We start from the raw sequence: 14,559 nt of genomic DNA on the forward strand, positions 1-14,559 counted from the left end.
CAGAATCTTTCTTCCTCCTCTGTGATCTCTCCTTTTCCTAAAGCTGTTGTATTCAAATTCCAGGTTTATGAAAGAAGTAATGGCTTTGCGTTATCAGAGGATCTTCAGCAAAGTTAAATGAGAAAAGGTGTGAGAAACAGATGTATTCTATCACACCTCAGACAAAAACCTCAGTCACAAGTTGTTGTCAAAATGCGGCCACAGTGACTGGACTTTGCCGCTGGCTTTTCAGTCACTGTTTCTCTGTCCCAGTCTGACCTCAATCTCCATGACACAGGTTCTACCCTTGCTTGTCCTTCCCCAGCACACCATCTCCAATCAAACACAGTTCCAGCAGTGCTCAGTGGAAGTATACTGTTTACAGTCCAAAATGCTCAAGATCATTCTGAATCATCAACTGTCCTTCAGATCTCTTGTGTAGAGCAGTAGAATATTGTCTGACATTGCATCTTGCATTTCCTTGCAGCATCAGAATTCTCAGGATACTACAGAATCAGATGGTACTAAACTTAGACTTCCCACCCACAGGGGCATATCAGCGAGGTTTTGCTTAAGGCACAATTTGTTACATTTGCCACCTTCTTTTTCTTGATTTTATCTATTGCTATAAAGATGCTATTCAGCTTGATGGTGTTACATAGATAGATACCTTAAAAGAAGCTTAAAACCAGAGTTGTGTCTCTTCTTCCCAGCTATCCTGTTGCAGTCTTCTTTCTCCTTTGCACAGGGGATGCATGACTTTCATCCTCATAAATTTGGCAAAGGGCATTCTCCTCTGGAGATCTCTGGAATTCTCCACATGCTGGAATGCTTCTTTGGAGTCCTGCTTTACTCACCTCTGGTGTGTTGTTATCCAGATAATATTCTTTGCAACTTCAGCGAGTTCACACTTCACCTGCTCTCACACCTCATTTGGCATTTTGTCCTCTGTGCGTTTTAGCAATGCATCAAACTGCTCCCCAATTACCACTATGCAGCCTTCTCCAACATACTCCAAATTATTCCCAAAGAGGTGAAAGAATCATTTCATGCATTAGAAACATGAAACCTGAACTCTGAAAGAATCAGCCAGTGATCTGAGGCACTCATAGCACCTGGCAGAGTTTTATGGAAAGAAAATCGCTTGTTTCTGCCATTACCATACAAAGATTTAGTTGATTCCTGTCCTGTCACTTCAATATGATTTTTTATATGGGTTCCAGGTATTTCTTCTACTGTGATGTTGAACTGAATGACCTAATGTTAATCTTGTACCAATTTTACATTGGTGTAACCAACCTGATTTTCACAGTTCCTTGTCATTTACAGTAGCAAAAACAACAACAGATTCATATTCAAAGCACCTTAGAAGACAGTTTTAAAAAGAAAGTTCCCAAGCATGCTCAAAGCTTGTAGATGGCTTCTTCATCTTGTGATTTCTGCTTATCTAGTTTCCCATATAAATTCTCAACACCAGCCTCTTTCTTCAACAGCAGTGACAGCATTTCATGGTTGTTAGCTACTCTCAGAAGATGAAGTAACCTGATATAAATTACCTATTGCTGCAAGTGCAACAGAACCTGTTAGCACAGTAGTCACTTCTAGAAGGCTGCAAGTACAGACTACATTATTACAGGTAGAAGGTTTTCTATCATGGCAGAAGTCATTTTAATATGGCATTCTCCTCAAAGATTTTTCTCTATGGCTATTAAAGGGTTTTTCCCTGCTTCAGTAGCCCACATCATGAACAGTGGACTACATCCTTGTCCTAACTCTCACATTGGTGATGTACAAAAGCTACAGTGAGACCACTCGGATGTCATTCTTCCAGGAGAAACCAGAGACAACGAGGATTGAGAACAGCAGTCAAAGTAACGGGCAACAGCCAAAAGAATGGACTGCTCCTGGTTAAATCCGCATTTAATTGTTGCTCATTGCTATTCATTTACCCTGACTGGGTAGCTGATAAACAACATGATAAACCAGCTACTGAGTAAGAAAAAGATAGAGGATATTTAAAACAAATACCTCTACATATTCATCATACTGTGATGTGGATAAGCTATACTCTAAATTGGATGAGAAATTCCTGTATATCCCAATGAGACACAACAGATGCTTTTGACGAACCAATTGTAATTTTAAGACAACATACCTGTCGTTCTTAGCTCAGGTTGCCAGAGCCCAACCATTCAGGTCTCAATGATCTCCATGACAGTTATACTCCCAAGGAACTAGGTAGGGGATACTTCTCTTCCACATTATGTTTAGCCTAAATGGATCTAAAATTTCTGTGTGTCACTTTATTAGGAAGTGACTGACAAACTAGAGAGTTTTAAGACACCATAAAAGGATCGGGCAAACTCAACTATCATGTAAAAACCGTCAAAGGACTGAACTGAACTGAAATACAGTAGGGTTTTTCTGAACATAAGCCAACACTTTTTCACTGCTGTGGGTGACCAAGCACTTGCACAGGTTGCCCAGAGACGTTGCGGTGTCCCTCATCGTGGAGATATCCAAAAGCAGTCTGGACCTGGTCCTGAGCAACCAGCTCTAGATGGTCCTGCTTGAGCAAGGGGTTGGACCAGATGACCTCCAAAGGTCTCTTCCAACCTCAGCAATTCTGTGATTCTGTGAGAAAGCAAGAGATCGCTCCACTTTGGAAACAGTGTACGTAACACAAATGATGCAGTCATAAAGATTAATGTATTTCTCAAAGGCTGCGTGAAACTCATAGGCGAAACATTAAGGTTTCCCCTTCCCCATCAAGCTTCCTTACCATGAGATCTTCACAGACTGTGGAATCATCCTTCAGGCATCCAAACTTATACTAGGAAGATGCTGAAGGGAGTGCACGGCAGGGATGCCAGAGAGTCTCCCTGGAGACTCCGTGAGGTCCATGAACATGGAAATGCTCTCTTAATGCAATAATGAGAGCACTGCCAAGATGCCCAGGAGGAACCCACATGTACTTTTAGAGGAGGACAAAGTAATTTTAACGTTTTCAAAGAGCTGGCCTCTGAAAACAAAGGTGAGACTGCTGCCCTCCAGGCCGGCCCCGCAGCTCCCTGTGCAACCCGGCGCACTGTCAGCGGAGCCCTGCAGATGGCTGCAGAGCTCTTCCAGCTCCTACCTGCACTACAGCAGTGGGCACTTGGAGGCAAGGACACTGGCCAGTCCTGCACTGAAGGAAGCAAAATTGTTCTCCTTTCAAAAGATGGACACTTCTCTCTATGCTGCCTTTACTTCTACCCAAATATAACAGCCAGTCGCCTGCAGGCTGAATATCGCTGTCTTTAACCTCACAGAGATCCTCCGTTTACAAGTTTTCCCACGACGACAGCTGAAAGACAGAGATGCTGCGGCCCTTGAATGTGACAGTGAACTCCTCGTACACAAGAACAATTTGTCGCTCAAGATGCTTTTCTCAACAAGGGTCTGTAGTCCTAAGAAGCTATTATGGAGCAGATATTTGAAAAGATGTATCCATTCCTCCTCATGCCCACAGCAGCCACATCTTCTTTTTCCCTTCCCGAGACTCCCACCTAACTGCGTCGAAGGTCTCACAGCCTTCTTCTTATACCTCACATCAGGATCAAGCACTGTTCCTAAAACAAGCCACCTTTGTCCACCGTCTTTCCCTTAAACTCCACCTTTAGCAATGAATCCTTTAAAAAAAAAAAAATTAAAATTGAGATCTCCATCACTTTGGATGCCCTCCTTCCTCCGAAGCCACGTCTCCTACTTCCTTCTCCCCTCTCCAGTGTTACACAGCAGATCTGTGTAGCGACAGGGGGTTTTGCATCACAAAATTTTGTGTGCAAATCCTTCCTCTATCTCGAGGGATTCATGAGTTTTTCTGTGTCTACCTTGTATCAGTTACATGCTTTGAGCACAGGGTAGCCTGATGTCTTGCAGGTCTCTCAACAATTATGGACAGCTCCCCATCACAGGCACACTGACATTCAGTGGAATTCAGTGCCCAAGTCAGACCACTCTCCTTGAAAATTCTGCAGTACGATACCATTTCCTCGTAGTTTATATTTACCTGGTCCCTTTCCAATCTATCCATCTGAATCAAGTAATTGTCTTCTAAGAAGGAGTCAAGAACTTATAATAGACACCGGCTGCCCATTCTCTTTTAATCCATCCAATATTAGACTCGTTAGTCATCAGGATAACAATCCTATTTGCAAATCAGCTACCTTTATCAGATAACCAGTGGGACCTAGTACAATATCTATTAGTCCAACAATATCACAACCAAGATATATAACTGGTTCTGTACAAAACCCTTTCTTCTAATCCTTCTTAAACTCAACAAGACTGATCGGCTTTTATTATTCATGAATTAATTTTTAACTCTTGGTCCAGCAGGGGAATTGAATCTATAACATTTTGCAGAGACCGAAGCAAAGTAACAGTATGTTGAAAAAGTAAACCAGCCAAAAGCAGGCATTTTTTCTTCTTTCAACAAAGAATTAAGAGGGTTGAATCTGTTTTTCCCTAAACACCCAAGGGAAAAGTCTAAGGAAAATTAGCACATTCAAACACATATAGATACCACATCACTGTATTGTGAGAGCTTTTGTTTTTGTTTCATAATTATGTTATTTTTTAAAGGCCATGGAATTAAATGTTAGTATTTTAAAAAACAAGTCCATGTTAGATTAGGAAATCAAGAAGGGAAATTTCAACAGAGACAGTCCATATTATTAGAGAAGTAATGATCATGGGCAGTGATTAGGGTTTATAGTTGCTCTGTAATGACAGTCCCCTAACTTTAATTGCTAGGAAAAAAGAAGCTGCTCTGTAGGAAAATAAAAAAACACTTTAAAAAAGAGTAAAAATACAATTGTCAGAAACACTGTAGGTGATGAAATTAAAAAAACCTCCAAAATATTTCATAATCAAATAACCTTTTAAGTTATTCCATAAGGGGAAGCATATTTTGTGTCTTACTAAACCAAAATTGCATTTAAAAAAAAAAAAGAGAACATTTCCAAAACCACCAAAAATTAAATAAACAGATAAAAGAAATTCCAAATCACTGACTTTTATGGCTATGGCATTTAAGCCCATCTTTATCTTGACAATGTTATAGCTGGATCTATGTTCTGCATACTGTTTTTCAAATTACTCTCTAATAGTCCATTTAAAGAAAATCTCTGTTCCTCTTTAAAAAACACCAGTTTACTGATTTATAAACAGAAGATCTAACTGTAGTTATTTAGCCGCACCTAATCCTATATAATCCATAATAATATATATTCCCAGAGAAACACCCAGTTTTTTCAGCGCAAATGTTCTAGAGGATGTATTTGTACAGCATTTTACATTTACTAAACACCTTCTATGTAAGGCCATGAACAGATTTACAAGCTTGAATTAATAAAGACTAGAAACAGCCTTGTGATTAAGACAGACAGTCCTATCCTTATTGCTTTTTCATTTGTTCATTTATACACTAATACACACAGAAATACGTAACCACATGCAGAAAGTCTTGCGTATGCATCCAAAGAGACACTGGATGGATGAGTGAAAAAGTACACTATGCAACATCAAATGAACACTTGATTATATATAAAATTATATAGTTCATATACATGTATTCTGTTAAATCATAGTGTGTGCACGATTATGTAAAATTAAGTGCATACACACACCCCTGACAGACATCCATCCATGCACTCACATATCTCTGTATGCAAGATAACTCTTTTCTGTCCTACTTTGGCACATCCTAGTCCTCCACAGTGTGCTTGGTGCCCCTACACAAGTTGTACCAATTATTCCAAAGGAGATGCATCTGGCATCATCTATGTACATTAATATCTATGAATGCGTGATACACTTAAACATCATCTTCATAAAGTCATATTTGCTATAACCTATTAAGGCAAAGAGAACCCACGGCAGGTAAAGTCATCATCCTCCACAACGCCCAAGCACCACAATGCAAGTTCCCGTGTTGGGATTCCCTTGGCTGTGAAGGTGAGTCTGGATTGTACCAGACAGCTGTGGCCTCCTCCCTACTGCAGTCCCTGGTCAGGCTGCACATCACTGCTCGAAGCCGCTGTGACACAGGTGTACGGAGAGCCCTGATCCAGCCAGGTACCTTTGCACTACTGACTAATCTGATAACAAAAATTACCTACTGTAGAGTGTCAGGCAATAGGCACCAATGATTTTTAGAATTTTTTCAGTGTCTCCCTGTACCATTACCCCCTTAGCCTACAAAAATGACCAAAAAACCCCCCAAAAACCCCCTTATCAACAGAAATACAAAAACTATTAGGAAACTGAATTAAACTCTTAAGGATAAAAGCAGAAGCAACATCATATATGTCTGAAAAGGAACTGAAGCAGGACTGAATTTATGTGTTCTAAAGAATTAAATCACTCTTCCTCTACAGCACTTTCTGAACTGTTAAAACTAGATGGCAATCACATGCCATACATGGTCCAGAAACAAAGAAAAATAAAATGACAGCAAGTCCTTAAAATTAATGTGTAAATATAAATTGTTTTTAAAATTATAAGCAAAGCATGTAGAAAACGTATACACTGAAAATGTGTATAGGTTAATTCTGGTTGTGTGCACTACAAATAAATTTTAAACCAAATCCCCAAAATCAGTAACGTCCTATGTTCTCCACCGCTATGTTGCCACGTCTGTGAAAAACTCATCTAGATAAGTGTAATTTCTTAAATCATGAAACAAATATGTTTGAGAAATAGAAACTTGTCAGTTTAACTGAACAAAAACAATACAGAAGACTCTGGAAAAACAAAATCTGTTGAAGAATAATTCTTTAGTGTCCTTCAGCTCTTTAATTTTTTAATACGGAAAATGATGTAAATCTCAGTGAGAAATTTGGTTTGTAATCATTCATGTCAGTACATTATAAAAAGTACTTGCGGACACTGACAGAAAATCCTATTTCTGTTTTATTTTCACCCAAGCGCTTATACATCCTTAAAATTATCATCTTCATATGCAAAGTCTAAACAGGAGAATTGAACATTTTTTTAAAGCTGTTCTTTTGACCTTTGTCTTGAGTGAAAGGACAGCGAGACAATACACTCACCAGCATTGTTCACAGTGACGGCTCCATCACCGGAGACTGAGGGCCATTATTACAAAAGGGAACTTTAAAGTGACATGAGAAAAAGGGGAAAAAACCCTAGAAAATAACACTTCTTAATAAGCTGTATGTACAAACCCCCGTTCAGACTGGCAGACATACAGCAAGAAGAAATCTTCATGTAAGAAGATCTGCAGTAAGATACAGATAATCAATTCAAAACAAAAGGTGCTGTAAGAAATTTTCTCCTGTTATGCAGGATACTCTAAGGTGGAGGTCCCACTACCATCACCCACATTATAGGCTATGCTAATTTAAGAAAAATACATAATCTTTATTAAAATACATGGTAAATCAAACACAATGCAGGAATGGAAAACGAAAATTTGGACAGAAAGAAGGGGTTCTCATCAAACGCTCTTATCCTACCAAGAAGAAACTAGAATAGGTTTCCTTTTCCTTCCAAGCCTTCAACAGGATGCAATATTTGAGAGATGTCCTTACCGTTACGACAAAAAATTGTATAAAAAAGGCCACCCCTCCCTATATTTAACTGATTTCCTTTCACATACAGAAAAATGCAAGAATAAACAGAGCTCTGTCCAAAACAGGAACAGTCCTATCACAAATTTTATTGCAATTTCAGTCTTATCTTGAAAACAAAAAAGAAAAAAGAGACGATTAATATGAAAAAGTGAAGTAGCCCCTTTCTGCTTCCTATGCACACATAAGTTTGTGACTTTTTGAACTGATTCTGTGTTGTTCACCAAATCCATATGGATCAGGAATATCTTTTGTAGGACAAAGAAGTCATCCTAAGGTTGACTAGACTGAGATTTGCCAGGATTCCATAAAATGAATAGGATTTGTTAGATATTTATTCCTCCCCCATTCAGAAAGGGAGTGCAAGAAAATTCCGTCTCAGCAGGGACAGAGAGCAAGCGCAGGTTGTGTGATAACAGCTTGCCACCTGCTTTTTGCAAGTTGTCTCTGTGAAGTGCAAGGGGCACTGAGTAGTAACGTTGCCTGTGGTGATAGGAATGCACTGAACAGCTCAGTATGCAAAAGCACTTACTGGTACACAGCGCTCTTCACAAAGGGCATTGCAGAATGCTTTCCAGGCTGTGTCAGAAGTGCTAGGAGGGGAAATATTAGTGCATGTGTCACAGGAGGAACATAAGCACTTGCTATCCAAATAAAAGAAGGTATAAGCAAATACGGGTACGATACTGCTCATAGCCAAAAAAAAAAATGGGGGGGGGGAGGAGGCATAAGACAGGAAACTTAGCAGCAGTCACATTAGAAGGAGCATTTCTCTGCAAGAACAGCGAGGGTTAACAGTGACATATAAGCTCCGGTCCAGTCAAGATAGGGTCAAATGATGTGCAGTGAAAGTTTCAAGTCCTCAATCCCCCAGAGCTTGTTTGCTAATTACATTTGCAATTACAAACATGACAAATATATTATTATACAGTGCGTTCCACCTTGAGCAGACATGTTTCTCCTCACGGACAGTCACTGCCAGCAGCCAGACTCTCAAGCACTGGAAGAATCAAAGGGCACTGTGCTCCAGCTGCAAGCATCATTTTTTTGTGGGCATTTCTATTTCTCTGAAGAGACAGGGCAAAGCTTTAGAGAGAGGCAGCATAAAAAGGATGGAAACAAATGCGAAGAGTAAGTTATTACAATTTAATTTCTAAGAAGTAAAACTTGCCAGGTCAATGGCTATTACTAAAAAGAGTACTAAATTGTGTTCTGTTGTCAATGACAGGCACAAGGCACTTTATACATGCAAGCTACATAGAAATGACTACATTCAAAATTCAAATGCAGCTAAAACTCAAATGCAGCAAAGACAGAAAGAAATCAAGTGTTTCCTTTATTTTTTGGCAAGGTCACCATAACCATGTACTGCTAATATCTTCCTTATTAAGTCCCTTCACTAAACAAACAACCATTCTGATTCATAGTTTGTCATGGAAACTCTGATCTTTCCCCCTTTTTTCCCCCAGTTTCTAGAGCAGCATTACCTAAGAAGCTCACTGCTGGGTTCTGGGCAGATGCTGTATTTACTTGCTCACACTGCACAGACTAAAAATTCTGTTGTGCTCCCTGGCTGTAATGCTACTGCCAGGAGCTCCACAGAATAAAGACCAGGTCTGACTGGGAAGAATTTCCTACTTATGCAGTCTGCACTGGAATTGGGGATGTGCAGCACTGTGACCCCCAACTCCTAAACCAAGAAGCACAAGTTAGAATAAGAAGTTGGGGAAAGGATTTTGGCTTTTATATTCAAGATTTGTCACTACTTTTTGCTTCTTTTACTATTTCTTTCCTTAATTAAATCTCTCCTAGACATTTTACACACTTTGGAGAAGTTCTACCTTGCTCCTGACAGAACCCGTAAATTTCATCTACACTCACGTTTAAACCTTTTACCTTCTCCCTGTTTCTGTTCCCTATGAGAATTTGTATTCTTCAAGCCCTGGAAAATTTTGTAAAGACACCCACTGACACAATGCACAAAACTTCTTACTGAACCTAAATAATTTGAAGAATACAGGTATTTTCAAACAACATGAAATTCAGAGCTGTAGTGACAGTACAGAAACAGGGCTGGGAAATAACAGCGGAAAGGGCACAGAGAGTAGAGCAACATTCTCTTGGAGAGGAAGAAAACGGGATGTGAAATCTCTATCACAGCAACTTTCTCTGATGCAATCTCTCCAAAGTCTTTCCTCTCTCAGGCTAAATGCAATATTTATTGATTACTTCAAATCAATACAATGAAAAAATCCTATTTTTTAAATATATTGATCTTTCCATATTTCTCAATAATTGATAATGATTAGATCATGTTTACTTTTAAAAGTGGAATTAGAAGAGGAGGGAAAAGTTAATACAAATACTTTAAAGGTACCGATTTCCTCATCAGCTCCACGCTCACTAAGCTTAGTGTAGTGAGACCCCATTTTATGATGGGAACCTTGTCAGAAACCCAGTAACTACACCAATTCCTTATAGAGGTTTTTCAATTTATTCTGTCAACAAAACAAACAGCTCCATCCTATTCTCTCCAATTAACAACTCCTCCCAATCCCAGCCTCTGAGATATATTCAGAGCAGACAGTTGCATTCAGATTCTCTGACTCAGATTTCCTCCCATTCACAGAATATTGAGATTTCCAGTAACCTCTGAAATCAAGTCACATTACTTCAGTCTGCGCATTAGAGTCAGTGACAGCAACTTTGTTAATTCTCTGCCGCAAGATCTGGAATTTGCTCCTTCATTGCCTTAAAATTCCAACACTATACCTTTCCATCTCTCTATCAAATATGTAATTTATTCCTTTCAACTTTTTCCTTCTGTTCATAAAATTTTTTTTTTTTTTTTTTACGTCAGTGACTCACATGCCTTTCTTGTACATCAGAGGAAACAGTGTAAGAGACCTATCATCTGGCAGGATGCTCTCATTTGCCAATGATTTTTATTTTACCTTCATAATGGATCCTTGGTCAGTTTCTGTCTGTCATGTAGAACATTAACTAGAAACAGAAATGGCAATTTTGTAGTGCTATCAACATTTCTAGTGGCAGAAATGGCAGTTTTCTGCCTATAATGAGGCAGAAAACAAATTCTCTGATATTTGGAAGTTAATACGGAAAAGTAAAAATGCTGTATTCTACTCTCCTCTGAAAGAGCCTTATGTTTGCGTATGAGAGAGATACAACACCAATGCTCCATATGACCATGCATATGCACATACATATGCACAAACAAATATTTACAGATGCACACGTGTGCTTGTGTGTGACTACAATGACATATTTTATATGGCAGAGTGTACATCTGTGGTGTCTGCACACGCATTCCTTCCTGCTGTACCGCAGACAGACGCTGTCAGTACAGTTTAACTAATGTATTCTCACCATATGCCCTCACCTGAGAGACAAACTGCAGGTACAAATCATTGCCTTTGTTAATTTCCCAATTCCAAAATGCTTTAAACAAATTCCAATTCATACAAAAGCTTCCTCCTTGGAGCTGCATCGCCTACCCCAGGAACAATTCTCCCAGAGGTCAGTACCAAAATGTAGTAAGCGGTTGCTAAAGAGCGGATTTCTGTGTAAGAAAATAAATGCATACATGGCCTTAGAATACATGCACAGGAGGTCAAAATTAGGAAGAAGCATTTTCTTACCCTCCCTGAAAGATTCTGCACTGAGAAAAACCACACAACCTGCTAATCAGAACTTCCACAGGTTCCTGGTGTAATTGCTTAGATCAGTACACACAGGCAATGGAAAGGGAACTTTCACTGCTTGAGGAAAATAAACACAAAACCTGAAGAACAAATTAGGAGCAAGGAATTCCTTTGTTTAGTTTTTGTTCAGATTCATTTTGGGTCTGACTGTTACAAAAATTAAGATCTCATCAAACTTCAAGGTGAAAGGAGTCACCTCTCCTCTCCTTTGCCTTGTTCATTCTCTCTCTGTTTCAATAATTATGAGGTAAAATACAGTTTCCAGGGAACTGTATGGATCATATATTGAGTGACCACATCCACTTCTCTTCCAATATTTTAGTCTTCCCCATATTTTTTCCTATAACTTAACAAGCAACTCAACAAGAAGGAGCAGTTTGCAATATTTTTAAACTTGTTCCAAATTTAAGGTTTAATGTTTAAAAAATGCCATCCGCAGAATTAAAAGTGGCATTAAAAAAAAAAAGAAAGAAGATAACTTAAAATCATTTCAATAGCTAGCAGTCAAAACAGTAAATCAGTGCAGTAAGAATAATATGCTTACACAGCTAGTTAGGGATACAGGCACAAATACGACACCTGTATTTACATTGTATGTTCACAATGTAATTGTGTTACAGTGGGAGAAAAAGATGGTTAAACAGATATACACTGGGCCAACTCATCCTCAGCTACAGGAATGCAATGTGAAATCTAGTCTTAATAAAACCAGAATGTAAATCAAATCAGTACCTGACACACTGCACATATACCTTTATATATATTGTATTTTTAAAGCTGCTCACATCTTACTTCTCTCAGCAACTTTTTTTAGACTTTTCTGCACTCCGTTAAATTAAAAAAATTGAAAAAATTGAGGTTTAAATATTCTAAATTATATTTCTCTATTTTACCAAACCTCGACAATGTTAAAGAGAAGGGCAGTTGGCACACAGAACCAAGCACCTCTTTAAACAAAGAGCTCTCCAACAGTTTCTCATCTCAAAAAGCAGCACTCTCTGTCTGCTGTAAAGCCATAGGGGCTCAGTGGCACTTCCCCCAGGGCCACCTTCATCTGTCTACTCAGCAGCCAAGGTGTTGTGCATATGGGTAAGGTGCACTTGACATTTTTGAGAGCTGACTTAGAGCCCATGAAAAAGTAAAACTGGTGAATGGCAACACAACATGCAGATTACTTCTTACTATTTCATGTTGTTTGAGTTCCTTTTCTCAATGCCAAAAGTAAAAAAAAAATAAAAGGAAAAAGTTAAGAGACAATATAGTAAGTGATGAAGATCTAGCTTTTCATTGTAGCATTTCGTTCTTTTCTTTTTTTTACGAAGGTAGATGCATCTTCTATTTTTGCCTTAATGTTAAGACTCCCAGCAGCATACAGAATATATTTCCCTTAAGAAACTGTTTGTTTATTTTTAATTCAAAATGGAGCAGCCACAAGTGCAGCACCAGTGGGGAAAAGAAAATCACATGGGTTAGATTATTAATTTCTATTAGCAATACTAAGTCTCATTTTAATGAAACTGCTGGAAGCTGGGGATTAAAGGAAAGAGAAATGAGTGTAAAGACAGATGGACTATCAGAAAACAAGATACAGAAAGACAAATAAAAGCTGAAACGAGGAAATAGAGGTATTTGTGGATGATTTGTTTGATTTTAATTATTTTAATTCTACTGAATACAATGTGTTCTTAAGACAAAATCAATGAAATAGGCAAAATTACTTTATTCCCACCTCTGATGACACCACAAAACCTGCATAGGTGACACACAGATTAACATGCAAACACACAAAAGGGGAGTCTGCTCAGGGTGAGATTTATTAGAGAAATGCATTTAAAATTAATTGTTTCAGTCAGCTGGATGTAAATGCTGAAAAGGTTTTGCCTTGTTTCCTAACTTCCCAACAGAATCAAACCAACCTTAACGCACCAAAGTGATTTTAAACACAGCATTACCAGGCACAGCCCACTTCGGAATACAAAGAGCAGTAGCAGATGCTAAGGTATGAGCTACCAGTCCCAGCTTGGGATGTCTGTTTGCCAGCCCTCCGACTCACTCCACTCTTTCTCTGGGCAGGCTATCCAAAACAGTAGTCTGTGGGAACTTGAATTTCCATAGTGCATTTCAGATGAAAAGCAGACTTTTGAAATAAAAGACAGTGCTCTAGTGGATCTGCTCCATATAATTTTATATGCACATCTCTTTATAGGCACCTTGTAATTCATCTAATAAAAATCCTAGCACAGACGGAAAGTAAAACTGCGCAGAAAGGACTGTCAGCACTCACTGTTAGCTGCCTGTTCCTAGGAGATGAAGCATTAGAGGGAGAAGTTACACGGCAAGAAAGAAACACACCAACACGCCTACCCTCCCCGCCAAGTGCTGTTCCGCGGACTCCGCCGCACCTGTCGGCGCGGAGGTGCACCCTGCCCTGCCCTGCCCGCGGCCGGCCGCTCCGAGACACTCGGCACACGCGGTGCCCCGCGGGGGCGGGCGGCGGCGGCTCTGCGGCACGGAGGCAGCGGGACTGCGGGGTCGCTGCCCCATCCCACCCGCAGCGGGACGCAACGCCGGTCCCAGCCCGCCCCCGGCCCGCCCGGTCCCGACACGGCACACTCACTGGTTGTGGTAGCCGAGCGGGTCGGAGATGCACAGCTCGGAAATGTCCATCAGTCCAGTTTGAGCATTCCCGGTTAGAAGGAAAAAAAAAAAAAGGAAAAAATAAAAGAAGAAAGAAAGAAAGAAAAAACACAAGGTAACAACTAAACTGCAGCGGGCTGGGAGGGCGGGGAGCGCCGGGAAGAGGAGCCGGCCCGAGCCCGGCGGCGGGGCAGGGGCGGCGGGCGGGCGACGGGAGGCAGCGCCGCTCCGCTCCGCACCCGCGTGCGGACACACTGACGGCGGCAGGAGGCGGGCGGCGCGCAGGACACGGCCACGGGGGATTTCGCCGCCCCGAGCCCCGCTGTAGCTTTAACGCCGGGAGACGGATGGAGACGGCAGGGCGGCTATTGGCTCCCTCGCAGGGGCTGGGCTTGGAGGGCGGCTGGGGGAGGCACGGCCGGGGGGGGCCGAGGGACCCGGCACCGCAGCGCGGCCGGCGGCACCGCGCAGCTCCGGCCCGGCACGGCTGCGCTGCGCCGGGACGGGAAGCGGCGTCCCGGTCCGGGGCCGGAGGAGTCGGCGCGCCGCGGGGCTCAGTGCGGGCCGGCAGCCGGGCTGCCCCT

At 40.9% G+C, this 14,559-nt stretch overlaps 1 protein-coding gene across 2 annotated transcripts in view; it reads right to left on the reverse strand.

The window, feature by feature from the left end:
- The window catches only part of ESRRB (estrogen related receptor beta), a 144,687-nt gene that overhangs the window by 80,459 nt on the left and 49,669 nt on the right, over positions 1–14,559 (reverse strand). The window contains exon 1 of one of the 2 annotated variants that reach the window (XM_032112155.1): positions 13,956–14,182. The exons of the other annotated variant lie outside the window; for it this stretch is intronic. Within the exon in view, the coding sequence (XP_031968046.1) occupies positions 13,956–14,005 (50 nt within the window). The 5' untranslated portion in view covers positions 14,006–14,182. Of the gene's footprint in view, positions 1–13,955; positions 14,183–14,559 lie in introns of those variants that run through there. 2 annotated transcript variants of the gene reach the window in all.

Source organism: Corvus moneduloides, chromosome 6 (assembly GCF_009650955.1).
Source record: "Corvus moneduloides isolate bCorMon1 chromosome 6, bCorMon1.pri, whole genome shotgun sequence".
In the NCBI taxonomy this organism is placed as follows: domain Eukaryota; kingdom Metazoa; phylum Chordata; class Aves; order Passeriformes; family Corvidae; genus Corvus; species Corvus moneduloides.